Genomic DNA, 18346 nt, shown 5'->3' with positions numbered 1-18346 from the left:
CAATGTAGATCATTGCCCCTCTCCTTTGCATCTCCAAATGTGGTTGATCAAATCATTTCTTAGATTGTGATGCACTTGCGAAGCACGGACTCTATTATGATGAACCATGTAGTCTGAGATAGTTTGTTTGTCTCGGTTTATATTGTACATGATAGTTGGCTCAAGCTCATAAGCAAGTCTTGCTCTTGCTCTTCTAGATGTTCATGGACAATTATCATCATCATCAAATTATGCAACTACATCCTCATACTCATCCTCAACAATCATGTTGTGCAACATTATGCACGTCATCATGATTGAATGAAGTTGTTCTTTTTGCCACATATGTTCAGGGCCCCTAACAATTGGCCATTGAGCCTGAAGTATTCCGAAGGCTTTTTCGACATCCTTCATATAAGCCTCTTGTTTTTGGGCAAATAGTATTTTTTTCTGGAGTATCCGGTTGGGAAATAGTCTTAACCAATGTGGCCCAATGAGGGTGGATACCATCAGCCAAGTAATAACCCAAATTGTATTCATTTCCATTGACAACATAGTAGATATGGGGAGACACTCCATTGACTACATCATTAAACAACGGGGAACGAGCTAGGACATTGATATCGTTGTTCGATCTGGCAACTCCAAAAAAGGCATGTCATATCCAAGTGTCATACGAAGCCATTGCTTCTAGAACGACAGTTGGCTTATGCTTGTAGTCAGTAAACTGGCCTGCCCAAGCAGTGGGGTAGTTCTTCCATTCCTAATGCATGCAGTCAAGACTGCCGAACATGCCTGGGAATCCTCTGCGACTAGCCTTATGCAAGAGCTTGTAAAGGTCGATCGGATTTGGGGAACGAAGGTACCACTGTTCGGTTCATTTTTACACATGATTTTTCATGTTATTCTCCCACTATTTTGAGTTAGTTCTTGACATTTTATAGCTTTTTACTTCTTTTTTGTGTTTTAATAGGTTTTACCTTGGTTTGTATGAAAATGAGCTAAAAGTGCATTATTTGATATAAATTCTGTTTTTGTTCATTTTCGTAGGTCAACTTCGTGGCCTTGGATCAGCATGTTCCGGTCCTTGGATGAGGTGATGATCTTCATAAGACTTGTTCCAATGGATGTTAACTACAACATATCCAAATTTGAGCTCCATTGGGCAAGTGTAGCCTATCCAACTGATCGGACAATTGATGCTGGCTCTGGATGTTTGTTTTGGCCCAGTTTTCACCCCCACTTAATAGCATTTTATTTCTACTTGTTACCACACCTTTTGGTAACAATGGATTGCATTTGAGTGGCATTTCCTGAGTCAATTGGAGCCTTGGATTATACCTTAAAACAAGGCTTCATCATTTGCAAGGGGATAATGGGCAAAAGCTTTAGAGAAAGAATAAGTTTTATATTAAAAGTGAGCTGGAAAGAAGGGGCAGAAGTCAAAAGGGATTGCAATCAGATTTGGGGGAGCTTTGCAACAGGAGAGAGGACCACATCATTCCAGAATTGAGGAGCAGATTGGGAGCAAAAAGCTAAGGAAGGAGAACGAGGTGCAGCAAGGAAGAAGAGAGAAGACTTCCACCATTGAAGACTTCAAGCTTTCATCATTTCCAAATCTGTAAACTCTTTCTAGTTATATTTCGAATTTGTGTTTGAAATGATTATGAGGAACTAAACTCCATAGCTAGGGCTTAGGTTGAAGCCCTAAACATGATTACCTTATTGTTTTGATGCTTGAGTGTATGAATTTCTAGATATTGTTGATGAATTCCAATTCACCAAATTAATCTATCCTTGATGTGTGTTTTTCCTTGGTTGGCCATCTTTGAAAGCATGCTTCTTGAGATTGTTGGGATTATGTGTATCTTCATGTTATCCTAAGCAATAAATGGATGAAGTAAGAATCATCCATGTGATTTGGTTTCTTGAATACCTAATGTAAACACCATGCTATTAGGATTCTTGTGATGTTCATATTCTCTTTGAACTTAATGGGTTCTCCTTGTAATTGAATCGAAGTACGAACCATACCTAGGTTCGGTTATGGGGAGGGCACAAGTATTGTAGCACGAACCATGCACTTTACATATATTAGAGAGAATCAATGCGTCTTGAGCCACGACCCATGGTCTTGATTGCGAATATCTTCATCAACAAGTTTAGAGTTCATCACTTGAGTATCCATGAACATAGGTAGAATTGTTTAGGGTGGATTCCGAAACCCTAGTGTTTGTTACTTGGTACTTTCACATTTTGATAATTCATCTCTGCCATTCTCATTTAAATTCAAAGTCCATTTACTTTCATGCAATAGAATTAGGTCACTTGAACCAAACCAAACCCCCCCCCCCCCCCAATGTGTGTGTGAGTTGTGTGTTTGTTACATTGTGTGTCTTGTTTACTAAATTCTGTTTATTTTCGTAACTGTTTTGGACTTTTGGTCCGCGCTGTGTTCTTGCATTTTCTGTGCTGAATCCAACCGTATAAAGAACGTGAATTTTAGACGTACGGTTGGAAAGTTATAGGCAAAACACTGGACAGAGGTCGAAACTGAAAAACAGAGAAAACGAATCTGCCCAAAAACGACCGGTCGCTTTTACCTGACGACCGGTCGCTTTTCACGTCAAAATTTGAGTTTCGACTCTGCCCAAAAACGACCGGTCGCTTCTGCCTCACGACCGGTCGCTTTAGCACTGTTCATAGGTGATAAAAGGTGATAAAAGGGTGATAAAAAGTGCTGTTTGTGTTTTTCTTTAGTTTTCTTGTGTTGTTTTATTTCTTTTACACTTCTTTACTCATTTCTAGTTTCCCTCTTTCATTTGTGCATTTGTGGTGTGTTAATTAAGTGTTCTCTTTGTACTCAAATTAGAACTTATAGGAAGCCGACAAGTTCTTCGTGGGATCGACCCCGTACTTACATAATCTATACTTCAATAGATTCGTGCACTTGCGGGTATTTTTAATTGGTTGTTTGCACATTAATTTGTGTCCTTTTAGGAATGCAACAACCACCGGCCATACACAACTTCAATAACGGCACAAAACTTTCGCAAACATTCAAGGGCTATAGATTCACCCAATCTACAGTACTCATTGGTGGAGTATGCTAAGCATCCATATGTGAGCATTCGAAAAACGGCCGTTAGTTTCTACTTTGGGGATAGACTTTGTCATCCATAAGTGTCTATCTTCTGGGTAAAGTATGGCTCATCTGCAACAACATCATTCAAGATGTGATAGAAAAGCTCTCTTCTCATGCGAAACCTCCTGCAAAAGTCCACTGGAGGATAAAGTGGTCTTTCACAAAAGTAGTCCTCCATGAGACTCTTATGATGTTTTTATCTGTTCCGATTCTTGTATTCACAACCTACAACAGAATCACCATGTTTGGATTGTTGAGCATACTGCTCCAACAAAAACGTATGGTGTTGAACGACCATTGCAACCTTCTGTTGATGAAGGTCATTATCATCAGAATCATCATTGAAGAAATTTTGTATAGCCTTTCCACATAAATTCATTGTAAGAAGGAGAATGAGATTGAAGAAGACTGTGTGGTCAATTGGGTAGAATAACACTTCTTAAATAGACAAGAGAATGAGATGACCTACATGTTTGAAAATAATAAAATGAAGATGGGAAAAGATAGGGAAAGATAAGGGAATCCAATAAAGTGAGATGAACAAAGATGAACAATGGTTCAGAACATGATTGAAATAAGACAATAAGAGATAGGAAATGGTTCAAAAAATTATTGAATAAAGATAGGGAAAGATAAGGGCATCCAATAAAGTGAGATGGACAAAGATGAGCAATGGTTCAGAATTTGATTGAAACAAGACAATAAGAGATGGGAAAGGGTTCATAAAATAATTGAAGAACACAAGTGGAGGTGGGCAAAAGTTCAGAACATTATTGAATCAAGATAAAGGAATCCAATGAAGTAAAAGTAAAAGTAAAAGTAAAAATGGAAGACAATTATGGCAATGGCTTCAATGAAGGGTTCAAATTATTCCGGGCATACGCAAAAGTAGCAATTCCAGGCGCTATAGATTGGGATGATGTAGATGTTGTGACCACATTGCAACTAACCAAATAAGTCATGTGGTTCCATTGTTTTTAATATAAATCGTGTGCTACTTGGTTTTCCTTTCAAAGTCCATGAAATAAAATGTTGTTGTACTTGTTTTTATTTTTAAGTGAAATTCTATTATGTTTTGGAATTTTAATTTTTTAGGTTAAAATGTTTAGAAAATTAAATCATGAATGTTGAAACAAAAATAATGTCAAGAAAAATTAACGAGAAAAAAAATTTAGGGGTTAATCATTTTTAAACAATTTAATAAAGTTGCGTACTCAAATTATGAGTCTGCAAGGTTGGAGGAATTTTTTTTTTTGAGTCCTGAAAATACATGAATAGTTGTATTTTGGAGGGTGGAAATTTGAGTTTAGCCCCAACATGGTTGGAGATGGCCCAAAGAGATTTGGTGGAAATCGAATCCTTGATTTAGGGAGATATTTCTATCTTAAATAAGGATAATTGGTATTTAATTAGCATAATTATTTGACTTAAGAAATATTCCTTTTTACACATGTCACCTTCTGATTGGTTGCCAAAAATTCATGTTCCCACACAGACGTTACAAATTTCATGTAGTTGACCATGAACATTACTACAACAAACTATTTGTATACACATCAAGCAACAGTCTGCTTTCCTTTTATAAAACCAAAAAATTTGCAAATTTCACAAAGCTTTCAAATATGATGAGGGCATTTATAAAGCAGTTTTATTCCCTCACAAAAGCATATTCATATCCCCCTCAACACACCCTGGATCATTCAAGAATCACTCACCACACCCATTACAACTCCCTCAACACAAATGCGTATTCAAAAACCACTAGACTCACCCCTGGATCATTCTAGCCCAAAAGGGTATTCAAAAACTTGTTTTATTCGAAGAGGAACTGCTCTTCTTGCTAAATCTTTAACTTTTATAGTGTTGTTATATGATCAAACAAGTTTATAAAACTTTATTTTAACACACGCATTCATATGCCCTAGATAACTGGATAGTCTCTAAAAATCAAATATAGACCATAATTACAACATCTAGTGATGAACAAATAAACATAATGAATCCATAATCTAAAGTCATAAATTGCTATAAATAAAAAATTTGAAGAGCAAGAATAAGTCGAGACTATTACTTGGAGCAACACATAGGCTTAGATTGAAAGGCAGAGAGAGCAATAATCTGAAAACCAAAGATGAGATTCCATCAGATAAAAAAGACGATTAAATTGAATATCAAACGCAGATATGGGTATGGCCTCCTATATCTAGTGAAGAGATTCGGCTTCAAGGATGGACCCATAGCAAGGCTTGCCAAGGCCCTAGCCCACTTGTAATATATTATAAAATATATAATATAGTAATACAATTACTGCAATTAGATTAGTGCTGGCCCTTTCAGTTGAAGATGAAAAACCTATGTGAAAGTCATTTTGAAATTTTGGCAACTCCATGCTAAGAATTCTAGCTCCGTCATTGTTTGGCGCGCATCAAATGAAATTCCCGCCGCACTTGAGATTTGCAAAATTCTGCCCATTATGATAGGATTTGAACTTGGGATTTTGGATTAGGAAATCCCTCCTTATTTCCAGCATCTGATTTGCAAAATCCTGAGTTGATTTTGCCAAATGCACGAATTTTCCTTTTGGAATCATGAAATCCCAAGTTTTATTTTTTCATTTTTCCAAACTCACGGTAGTTGAATACACCGAGATTTTTATGAACTTTTTAAAAGTTCATACAAATTTGAATTTAATACACCCAAACTTTTATACACTCTTTAAAAGTTCATAAAATCCAAATTAAATACACCCGAATTTTTAAAGTCTTCTAAAATCTTATAGGCTCGAGATAGTCACCTAATTCCCCATAAAATAAGAATGAGAAGAGAAAACCAAACTCTTAAATGTTCTTTTGGCAAAGTAGTGAGAATTTCATTTCAGTGGTAGTTGGTAAGTGGAACAACTCCATTAGTTCATCCACCACCACTCAGAGTAATAAAAGAAGAAGAAATGAAGAAATCATATCATCCAATCCAATCCAACACAAAAAATAAAAATAAAAAGGTAAGAAAGAAAATGATTTAAGAAAAGACCATGTTTTTACTCTGTGAGTCCCAAAGCCGATCCTTCTCATTTTCCTTCTCTTGACCCTTTGACTCTGCTGTCTCTGTCTCTGTCTCTCTCACAAACAACCAAAACCCGCAAAACGCAAAACAGGAAAAAAGTAATTAAAGATTAAAGGCAAAGCCCCTATTGCAAGTACAAATTTTGTAGAAAGCTGAAGAGATTTTGAATCTTCTCAGGAATCTTCTTCTTAGAGCTAGCTGTATCAGAGTCAACCATGGCCATGGCGGCGGCCTGCTATTTGTTGACCCTAACCCTAACCGTGAGCCTCGTTCCCTTGGTCTATGGAAACTCCGAAGGAGACGCTCTGTACACGCTCAGGCGGAGCTTATCGGATCCCGATAACGTGCTTCAGAGCTGGGATCCCACCCTTGTCAACCCCTGCACTTGGTTTCACATCACCTGCAACCAGGACAATCGCGTTACCCGAGTGTACCATTCTCTCTCTCCCTCTTGCTCTTTGTCTATATATATATATATATATATATATGTATATACATATGTGCTTCTTCATTTAGTTACCTTTGTTCAAATTTGTAGTTATTTTTTTGCTGATGGATATGAAGGTGATCGCTATTTGCTTTTAGATTGGGCCGCTGTGACTGTTTGATCAAATTGGTTTGCTGTTTATATTTTGTGCAAATTTTTTTTTTTTTGGTAAAACAGTAATTTTGGGCTTTCCTTGGAGACTCATGGTAATCATCATATTTGAAACAGTTTGTCAAGAAAAAGAAAAAAAGAAACCAGAATAGAGTTTGGTTGGTCGGTTCACTGACTACTCCTTCCCTTTGTTGGTAGGTTAATTCGGTGATTACTATTTGGACAGAGTTTTTTTATATAAAAAATGCAAAGAAAAGCTTTATTTCCTTTTCATGTGTGTATTATTTTGTGATTAAAGACGGTGTGCTTTTCTGCTTAACTCAAAGCAACTCTATTATATGTTTGTGTAGGAACTAGAATACTGTTTCATTAACATTTCAATACCACAATCATGATGTTTAAAATGGAAGAAGTTGTAGGATCATGCATATATCAAATACATCTTGTTATTTGTCCAAAATGTATCAGTATTATGATCTACAGCTCCAGATTGCATTGCCTCTGCTGAAATGTCAGTGCTGCTTAAGCTGTTGGGACATCATATCATGTATAGTGGAACACAGTTATCTCTATATCACTAAATGTTTGGGTGGAAATTTTTTGCCAGCTTTGCTTTTGACTCACCTGTTTCAATATGCGGGTCGATATGAATACTGAAGCTGAGTTTTTAGCATGTAGTAGAGCCTCAGTTGAGAACATTCTTTGTTGTTGTACAGTCATTCCCATAATTCTTTCTTTGCTTTCAATAAATTTTCGATTTTTTTTTCCTTAGTCTTGTCTTGTGTGAATTTATTGCATTCGTCTTGCTAGCTGCAGTGGTATTTATGCCTATCTGCACTATGTTTGTGTCTTTTCATGAATAACCCGTATTGACAGTGATGTCACAATATTCAATATTGTGGTTCCTACTTCCTACCCTAACTCTGGGTGCAGCATTGGTGATCTTAATTTGTACTTTCTATAGGAGGGCAATTTTTAGTCTTCAGTTTGTAATGTTTTTTTCCCAAGTTATTGTTAATATGTTGCGAGTTTATTATATGATTTTGATATATTGGGCAGGGACCTGGGTAATTCAAACCTCTCTGGACATTTGGTACCTGAACTAGGAAAGCTCGAGCATCTTCAATATCTGTATGTTTCTTAGCCTTTCTCATTTTCTCTGACAATATGCCTGGGGTTGTTCATAAAGCTTACATTTATTTTAGGTTCTTGGATTAAAGTACTGTCTGGCTAACCCTTATACCTCTTTATTATGTAGGGAGCTTTACAAAAATAACATTCAAGGAACTATTCCAGCTGAGCTTGGTAACTTGAAGAGCCTCATTAGCTTGGACTTATATAACAACAACTTATCAGGGACCATTCCTTCTTCATTGGGGAAATTGAAATCACTTGTGTTTTTGTGAGTTGCTTAAATTAAGCACTGAACTTTACCTGTGTTATTGGGATGTTTTGGCTTAATTTAGTTTATTTTCTTGGACGAGAAATTGGGAGGTTGGCTCTCTGACAACTCCAATTTTGCTTGAATATTGATGGATAACTTATTTGGGATCCTAGATCACAGGTGCAACACAGGAAAATGAATCTGGTAGCTTTTGAATTGTCGCATTTTGCAATTTCTTGAGTGTGGCTTAGATTAGGGGACTAATCACTGGCCTTGTATCAATATATGACCTACTGGTCCTCTTTGTGTCTCTGTGTTTCTATCTCTCTCTTTCTTTATACATAGATATATATGTCTATATATGTATACTGAGATTGATACAATGAGTTTTCTTAGCGTAGTAATTTATGCCTTCCTTTCATTGTTGCTTGGATTGGTAGACGTCTCAATGATAACAAGTTAATTGGACCAATCCCGCGGGATCTTGTTGGTATTTCAAGCCTCAAAGTTGTGTGAGTGCTTCTTGTCTCAATCTATTTCTTCAATCCCTTCTTTTTTCTGCAACTGTGGCAGTTTCCTTATTGTATCTTTTCTGTTATAAACGACTGTTAATCATTTAAAATTGCCACTTTTCCAGGGATGTATCCAACAATGATTTATGTGGAACAATTCCTACCAGTGGACCATTTGAGCACATCCCTTTAAACAAGTAGGTCACTTCTATCATTTATCATTTTGCTTCCTTATCTTGTAGTCCTTTGTTAATTCAACGGGAATAATTCTTCCCTGGCTACAACCAAGGCTACTACACGTTCTCTCTTCTTTTATATTTTAAATATCTGTATTTGAGCTCATCCCTTCCTTTTTGACACTTAATTTTAAGAAAAAGAATAAAGGGCTTTGTGCCTGCTCTTTAAAAAGAAAAGAAAAGAGGGCTTGGGTGGTTGCATTGCTGTTCATGTTTGCATTGAGGTCCTCATGCATGATGCTTCCTGTGTTTGGGCTCAACAGTTGTTTATTTTACTTGTGATTTTACTTGGACTTTAAGTCGCCACATATACAATACTTAGCCTTTTGCACATGTTTACTGATCTTGTATACTCTATATGTGAGAATGCATATGGGATGCATATTTTTGCTTGGTCTTGAGCATTTATATTCAGATAGATAAAGTGAATTTCGCATTACGTAAGAAGCAAATTACCATGAGTATATGGACAAATGAGTTGGGGTATGCACTTTGTGCTTCTCATCATTATCAGTCTATTGGAGTAAAATATTGGAATGATTATTAAATAAACAGAAAGTATAGTTTCTTGGATTTGCACAACATATCTGGAAATGAGTGAAACTCCATCCTCCATGCTATAGGATGTTTGTATAGAGAATAAAGTCAACGAATGGGATTACTGCTATGTTATTTTGGTATGCTTAGTGAACATATTGGAATGATTTTTGTCAAACACAAATAGGTCTCTCAGACACTGCACACTGCTAAATTTTCTGGACTGTCTTAAGAAATAAATAAGTTCATTAAACACTGTTCTAGAGTTCCCACAACCCCCACCATGTTTCAACACTTCATGAAATTATGTCTGCGTGTAGTGTAGTGTAGAAGTTTAAAACTATTGAGTGCATTATTTCTCACTATTCGTTGAGAATAGAGATTTATGAACTTAATCTTTGGTATGGTTAAGAGCAAGTTCAGTTTTCAATGCCAAGGAAACTTAGGTTGCCTGGGGTTGGGCTAGGGGTTTTCACTGCAGACGCAGCTAAGATCTTAATAGTCTTCTCGTATAGGTTTATTTCCAGCTGCTAGTTTTATTTTCCTGTGGTTATATGAAATAATCTTTTTTTTTTTTTTTTTTCTTTTTCGGTTCCAATATTGTAGCTTTGAGAATAACCGTCGACTCGAAGGCCCAGAGTTGTTGGGGCTTGCAAGTTATGACACAAACTGCTCATGATGAAGAACGAAGACGGAATCTCAACTCTGCTTTGAATTAGATATGTACGTCCTAAAAGTATATCGTCGCATTTTAATGGGATTGGTTACAAACTCAATCCCCCATATAAGCAAGCATATTTGTAAATTTTATGACACTAAATGGCATCGGCACTTGTAACTGTATCGTTGTCCTCTTGGTAATATGTCGAAGACCTTATTTGCATTGATGTAGTACAAGCGAAAGTTCTAGTTATAGTGAATTAGTTTGACTCGCTTGCTCATAGTAAATCTGTTGTCTTGTGATAATCTTCCCCTTCTTAACTTGAATGCTATGCTGCTTGCGTTGGTGTTCAAGTTGGTGTTAGTTCTCTTGTGACCAAATTGGTGCACTTCTAATGGTAGAATACTATTATTTCGCATTTTGTTAATACCCAGAAATCCACCAATACTATTATGTCTAGTGTGTAGGAATCATATTATCCCATCTTTTAACCTTCCAGAAGTAATGACATGTTCAGGCCGCATTATGCTTCCATATATAATGAGGGTAAATCGTGTAGCATATGGCATGAAAAAAAAAATTTACTAGTATAAATCGTTATATTTTTCCTTTCAATCAAAATTTTGTCACACAATTTCATCAAAAAATAAAAAAAATAAAACCACAAAATACAGAGCGATAAGTTTTATAAATGCAGTACCTATGTGTTGTTTGCGCCTGTTTTGTAATCCCGATTGCCCACTTCAAAAGGTAAAGTTATTAAGCCTTGAAAGCGCGAAATCCCCACTTTACCCCTTATGGGCCGACCCAGTGTGAGTGGGGATTAGTCTGGGTTGTGGTTAAGGCTTAAAGGTGCCAGCCATAGTTGGGGCCCATCCAGGACCACCTCATGGTTCAGACCAAAAAAAAAGCGCGAAATCCCAAGGATAAAAAAGAGAAGACAGAAGTGTGTTATGTGACTTGGTCAGGGTAGTGTGTTCGTCTCATTGCACCTAAGTTTGAATTCCCCTTCTCATATATTAGATTAATTTAGATTTGTGTGTATTTTTTTTATTATTATTTTTTAAAGCTCTTCGCTCATCATACAAATTTACTCTTCGTTATAGTTCAATTTTTTTTATTCCTTATGAGTAATTTAAGATGAGATTCCAACACTTTTTTTTTTCTATTGATTTACTTTAAATAAAATAAAAACTCATGTTAGCATATTAAATTTAGGGAGCTGACTTTCCCACTCTCCTTTTCTCCACTTACACTCCCTTTTGCTTTTAAATATTTTTTAATTAATCTTTTTCTTTTTTGTTCTTTCTCTTTCCTATTCTACCCTTGCTATACATTAAGTTCTTTTTACTTCACTTTTATATTATTTCTTTGGCTTTAATATCAAAATAGTCCATGTATGTTATCACGTTGGCCAATTTAGTCCATAAGTATTCAATTTGGCTAATTTGATCCCTGTGTTTAAGATCATTAATCAATTTGGTCCGTTCCGTTAAAGTTGTCGCTAAATAAACATGATAATCTTTTTTCATTTTATTTTGAAAACCTATGAAGCTTTTTGAAGTTAATAAAAAGTTGAATTAATTTTAAAATACATTAAAAGTTCAATTAAACTAAAATATATCATTAGAAAAAATTAAAAAAAATTGAAAAAATAAAAAGAAATGAAGGGCTTAGTCTAGTAGGGGAGGAGTTACTCAATAGGTGGAGAAGTGGGAAGGACCATTGCGGAGTGGTAAGGCTGCATGGGCTTTTATTTTATCTATATATATAAAGCAAAAGGCGGAGAATGGTGAAACATTCAAAATACCAGAAAATGCCCTTGGTTAATGCAAACATTAAGAATTAAAATTATTAATTAAATGAGGATAATATGGTAAATTCACACTTTTCATATTTAAAAAATTTTAATTAAAAGAAAAATTAGATAATGGATCCTATTTTTATGGAGCACAACTACCCATTATCTTTTTTAATCCTAAAATAAATTTAAATTTTTTAAGAAAAAGCCTCTCGCAGGCGCGGAAGCGCGTGCAGAGAGGCTAGTATATATATATTAGACGTGGGTGAATTGGAGTTGGGGAGGTAAGTGTGGCTGGGAGAGTTGGGGCCTTTGGGTGTCGGTGGGGAAAATGGTTGGGGATAGAGATTGACATGGTTACTAGGTTGTTCCCACTTCTACAATCGCTATGCATCTCGTCCCCTCTCCGACTACGACCTTCTTTTCTTTTTTTTAATGTTTAATTCAGATTTTTATTAACTTCATTAAGCATTATAGGTTTTCTAAATAAATAAATAAAATATTATCATGTTCATTTAACAACATAAAAAATAAAAATAAAAATAATATAAAAGTATAAAGAAAAAGAAAATGGAATGCAAGTTGGAAAATTAAGTATAGGGAAAAAAGAAATAATGTAAAAGTGAAGTAAAAAGAAATTAATGTAGGATAAGGGTAGAATAGGAAAAGAACAAGAAAGAACAAAATTAATTTAAATTTATTAAAAAGCAAAAGAGAGTAGGAAAATCAGCTCCCTAAATTTATACAATAACAAAATTATAATATGTTTATACCTTTCTTATATGTAATATGGGACTAAAAATTGAGGATTTATTGTAGTATTTATTTGGTTCACTTTTTCCACTCCCCTTTTGTCCACTTACACTCCCTTTTGTTTTTAAATAGTTTTTACTAGAACAAAAAAGGGAGTGTTAGTGGACAAAAGAAGAGTGGGAATAAGAAGTCACCAAATGAAAGTTCATATATCTAGATATTGAGAGGGGAAGGAGGTTAACATATGGTTTATGTAAAGTGGTCCTTGACCAAACAGAAAAAACAAAAAAAAACAAAAAAGTTTAAGTGGGTTGGGGCAGGCTTGAAGATGGTTCAAGCCACGGGCTGACCTGGTTCATTAGACTTAATTTTCTAATCCCAACACGGCCTACCAATAATCGTGTTTGGATTGTGTTGTGCCATATTTAAATGGGCTGGGTGCATGTCGTGCATGCCCGACCCAGCCCAGCTCGTGGCAACTTCAAAGTCAAGAGTTCTTTATTCCATTTATCTCTACTTTCAATACTTTAATTCCTCCACCTTTACTTCGTGTAGTCGTACTTTCTGTACGTTTACTTTCAATACTTTAATTTTTATGTCCTTTAATTGAATGAACTTGAGGAAGTTAGGAATGATGCATATGAGAACTCATGAATTTACAAAGAACGTATTAAAATTTTTCATGATAAAAATATTTTGAGGAAACATTTTGAGCCTTCTCAACTTGTTCTATTGTATAATTCTAGACTTCATTTTTTTCTTGGAAAATTAAGAACTAAATGGACAGGGCCTTTCATTGTTAAAAGAGTTTTCCCATATGGGATTGTTGAAGTTAAGGATCCCAAGTGATGCAGATTTTTGAACACCTGAAAAAGAGTATCCAAAAATCGCAAATTAAATGACTCGCAAGCGCACGAATCAACAATAGTATAGAGATATGCAATTACGAGGTCGAACCCACAAGGATTGATAAAAATAACTTAATTGATTAAATCGCACTAAACTCAATTAAACGAACCATTGATTGATTTGAGTCATGAATTAAAGAAAACTTAAATTGCAAGAATTAAAAGAAAGAAAAATAAAGCACTCAACAAAGATAGAGTTTAAAAGAAATCAAGTTATGAAGATCTAAGGTTATGAATCCACCAATGACAATCATATTTCCTTTTCTTATAGCCAATTACTATCCAATTATGATGCCAATGTTAAAGGTTGTTCTTTCTAAAGTATGAAGTAAGCTTGTCAAGGTCATAAATCGTGTATCCCTATATGCAATTCTACCCTGTCAAGGTGTTAAAATTTAACATATAAGAACCCGTACGTTAAGATTAGAAGAATTCTATCAACCAAGTAGGACTAGTGGATGGCGTTTCTCTCATAGCTATCCACTCTTCTTAATTTTAGTTCCAATAGACCTAGTGGATGGCATTTCTCTCCTAGATTTATCCAATTATCTAGATGCAAAGTTCCTAGTGGTGATCAAGCAATAGGATTTCAAACCTAGAATAAAATTCACACAAAAATTAAGAATTTAACACGGCATATAATTGAATAGAAATCAACAAAGTACTTCGCAAATAATCATGTCATGGCTTCATCATAAACCTTAGAAAGAAATTTAGTTATACATAGTTATAAAAATAAGAAAAGACATACAATAAAATAATAAAACCCGGAACATGGTGGCATGCCCAAAGCTATATTTTTCTCTTTTATCTACACCCCGTTCTCTAGAGACCTAGGGCAACCTTATATAGTGCAAAATAACTAAACCCTAATCTCAAAAGGTCTTGAAAAACTCTCCTAAAAAATCAAAACCACAAACAATTAAGAAGACAAACTAGGAAAGAATCCTTCTTTGACTAGGAGACACGTCAGCTAACTTGCACAAATTTTTTAGGGATGTTCCACTTCCTAGAAACATCTAGAAAAATATGAGAGACGTAGCTTTATCACTAAGCTTTCCAGAGATATATTACACTTCATTTAGAAAAATCGAGAAGGTCTTCAAATGTTCAATCTCCCATAGCAGCATAGTTCTGACGGGATTACAACTTAAGTTGTGTTGACTTGCAATTCTGGAACAATTGGCTACATAGAAAATTATGAAAGTTTGACACAATGATCTTCAATGCCTTAGCTTTCTTCTCCAATTTGCCTTGCACTAAAACTCCTTTGGAAAGCAGATTTTCCATAAAAAAAACCTTCTAAAAGTGCAAAAAAGTTGAAAATAAGGAAAGTAAAGTAATAACGCTATTTTTAATTAACTTTCCCTACAAAAACCAAAATAAAAGGTATAAAAATATAAGAAATAAGGCACTTATCACCAAGAATGGAAATATTTTTAAAGTTAATGACCAGCGACTTAAACCTTCGTTGGGGAGATGTGTTCTAGAAGATGAGACAATTTGTTTGAACGATCCTATTTACTAGGATTGATTGGACTTCCCTTAATCCATATGTTGTATATAATTAGTCTAGAAATTTATGTTCACTTTTTTTTATAAAAAAAAATTCTGCATTTCTATTTTTTTTTTCTTTTTTAAGTACACTAACAAGTTAGAGGCTTTCACTTTGGATGTCAATTCTCAGGTCACACTACCCTCCTCTTTTTATTATGCTTATATGTTTAAACATTGAGGACAATGTCAATCTTTGGTTTGGAGTAGAGAAGATGTGTTTATTATATTATTTTCTTATTGTAACATGTTAGTTTTCCTTTTGTTTTTGTATTTTTTGTTTATTTTCGTCATTTATTTTGAAGAAAAAACTGAAAAGTGCGAAGAAAAAAACATAAAAAATAGTTTGTTTTCATGAGGTTAGTGCACTATGTTGTTTGTTTTTCATAGTCTTTGTACTTTTTGTCACTGATAAGAATGCATTGCACTTAGACTTATTTTATATTCATGAATGATTTTAAGATTGAGAACATATGAATGATATGATAATTATCCCACTTTTGAGTCTTTTTCATTTATTTCTAGTTAGTGGATGATTCATGAGTTATACTTTGACAAATTGCACAAGCACACTAACAGTTTTTGTGGGGTATAAAGTTAAAAACCAATTGTGTTTAATCGTTTATCTCTGGTAAAGTTGAACGACCTTGCTTTTGACTCATCTTGGTTAAAAAAAAATGAAACAAAAAGAAAAAAAAAATTCATGAAATAATAGTGTTCTATTCAAGCTTCCATAGTAACCGGGCCTCTTGCCTAATCAACAGTGAGTGTTCGTGTCAAATGGTGAAGTTCTGGGTGTGAATAATTTTGTGTGGCTAGTGTAGTTTCGTAGCCTTTTGAACTCGAGTTAGTAAGCTCTTAGGGGTGTCTCTACACCTAGGGCCTTAAAGCCTTTTTGGTTTGAGAGTCACTGGCCTAATACTTGCTATATGGGTTAATTAGAAAGCTTAATGGAACTAGGCATTGCACAACCCACATTTTGAAAAAATAAAAAAGTATAAATAAATAATAATAAAAAAACCTTGGTTTTTTCTTGCAAGGGAGTTTGACAACTCTTGAGATCAAAAGGTTGGTGTGATTGGAATTCAGCTAATGCCACTCAATTGTGTTAGTTCACTTTACACCAAAGGAAACATGTGAAAAGTTTACTGGGTAATTATAAATGATTTGGACTTCGTGGTGGGATTAACTTGAAATGTTAAATAAGTGTTCTCTTTTTTAGCGTTGTTCATGAATTAAAAACTTGTACTTTGAGCTTTTGTCCTTTTTGTTGGTAATAGGTGTTGAAATAATTTTTCTAAGTTTATTTTGTTTCATGTTTATGAATAATTGTGCTAGTCTCATACTTGATGTTTGTGGGTGTCATCCTTAGAAACCATCATGAGATTATAACTCGTTCTTTAGGGGTAACCTAATGTTTTAAAGGCTTGTTGCATACGCTAAATGCAATCTATCCTGCAAAAGTGGCTTACTATTGTAGTTGTTTTTGCTTAAATTTGAGTTTCTGTCAGTCTGTTGGATTGCTAGGGACTAGCAATAAGCTGGTTGTGGGTTGTGATGAGAGTCTCAAATTATTTCTTTTCCACTACCTCACCATTATTTCTTTTCCACTAACTCTCCATCATCAACATATGTTTAATCCCTCACGTAAACCCTTCATTATCCACCATGAATGTATTAACTTTCCACTCACCTCATTGACTACTATAAATCAACCATCAACTTATTTGTGAAGGACACCACTACGACAAATTTCTTTATCCATTTCATTCAAAATTTAGTTATGTTTTTCTTTGTAATGAGTTGCTAGAACTCTAGCTAAGGCTAAAGGGAATGTCCTTTGAGTAAGTTTGTGAATTGTTTTTTAATCCAATATATGGTATGAATTGCTGAATTCTTTTATTTTTAGTTGTTCAATATTTTCATATCCTTTTATTTTGACTGATGTTAAGTGCTACTATATTTTCATGAGTTCAATTATATTTTTATCATTGTTAAGGACTGACTTAGCATGCTATTAAATTAAAAGATTAGATATTAAGCAATTCCATTTTCTAAACAATCATTAATAAAAGATAACATTGAAAAATTAAATTGGTTTTAATTTCTTTATCTTCCGGTTAAAGTTTCTCAATGATAATTTTAATCGAGTTATAATTTGGATTAAAGAGCATGAAACATATTTTGCTTAAAGAATTGAACATTGATGCCTTAGCATTTCCATTATTGATATTTCATTTTTAAACTCAATCTCTACAACACTCAAATCAAATTACTTTTCCATTTTGCTTGTTACTTTTATTTTGCGACATTTAATTATTTCTTTGTGTGTAGACATTTGCCTACTTGCTCCTTGAGGATACGATACTTGGACTTCCAAGATTATTACTACGTGTAACTACTTGCACTTGGTTAGCGCAACAAGGAAGGGGGCGGGGATGGAAAGTGCGAACGGGTATGGTATTGCCAACTCGGCCTGTTACCATCCCTTAGGGAAGGAAGCCACTGTTCTTCCTCCCTTCTCCCTTTCTCTCTTCTTTCCTTCTCCTCTCTTCCCCCATTTTCAAAAAAGGTTTCCGCAATTTGTCTTCATTTTCTTATGATTTTACTCCACCCATCACATGCGGCTGCGTATCGACGTCGAATCTCCATTTTTGTTTCGGTGTTGGATCTTCACCACCATCCTTTTTGTGGTTTCTTTACGTTTGGAATAAGTCATAGAGACTCTTTGGGATTTATCTATAGTTTTCACATCTTCTTTTGTGAGAGTTTTCCACATCTATTTTGTGAGAGTTTTCCACCTCTCTTTTGTGAGGGTTTTATTTATATTACTATGGCTTGGTTTTTTCAATCTTTATTTCTTTTTTATTTTTCTGAGTTTGCAATCTTAGTTTGGATGCTTATAACAAAGTGTCTTAGATCCTGCGTGATCATTTGTGGAGACACACCAAATTGTCTTAATTTTGATGTTATATCGCAATGTTATTGTAATTGGCCTTGTAGCTAGTTTGTACTGGCCATTTATGACTAATTTGTATTGATACTTTTTTTTACCTAAGTATGAATTCAATACCATAATTTTTCAACCAAAAAAAAAAACGTGGTATCACCACAAATGTGAACTGGGTCAGAGACAAATGGATTTGTGCATGAACCATTGAAACTCGACCTAATGAATGGAAAAGTTAGTCTCATCAACTAAATTCAGTTCATGT

At 34.7% G+C, this 18346-nt stretch overlaps 1 protein-coding gene and 1 pseudogene across 1 annotated transcript; one reads left to right on the top strand and one right to left on the bottom strand.

Moving 5' to 3' along the window:
• Positions 1-228: 228 nt before the first annotated feature.
• Positions 229-3503, bottom strand: LOC148293895 (uncharacterized; annotated as a pseudogene).
• A 2686-nt stretch (positions 3504-6189) lies between these two features.
• Positions 6190-10420, top strand: LOC110770855 (Leucine-rich repeat (LRR) family protein). The gene is made up of 6 exons (XM_088254304.1): positions 6190-6617; positions 7845-7916; positions 8044-8187; positions 8610-8681; positions 8807-8878; positions 10061-10420. The coding sequence occupies exons 1-6, from the start codon at positions 6403-6405 to the stop codon at positions 10131-10133; spliced, it is 648 nt and encodes a 215-aa protein (XP_088110430.1). The 5' UTR covers positions 6190-6402; the 3' UTR covers positions 10134-10420.
• Positions 10421-18346: the final 7926 nt, after the last annotated feature.

Source organism: Prunus avium, chromosome 6 (assembly GCF_965620075.1).
Source record: "Prunus avium chromosome 6, drPruAviu1.hap1.1, whole genome shotgun sequence".
NCBI lineage: Eukaryota > Viridiplantae > Streptophyta > Magnoliopsida > Rosales > Rosaceae > Prunus > Prunus avium.
This window is presented reverse-complemented; position numbering and strand designations above follow the sequence as displayed.

Excerpts from the sequence above, each read along its gene's own strand:
- LOC110770855 (XM_088254304.1), top strand. The coding sequence starts at position 6,403 with ATGGCCATGGCGGCGGCCTGCTATTTGTTGACCCTAACCCTAACCGTG. Across the intron at positions 6,618-7,844 it reads GACAATCGCGTTACCCGAGT|GGACCTGGGTAATTCAAACC; the intron begins GTACCATTCTCT and ends TATATTGGGCAG. Across the intron at positions 8,682-8,806 it reads ATTTCAAGCCTCAAAGTTGT|GGATGTATCCAACAATGATT; the intron begins GTGAGTGCTTCT and ends CCACTTTTCCAG.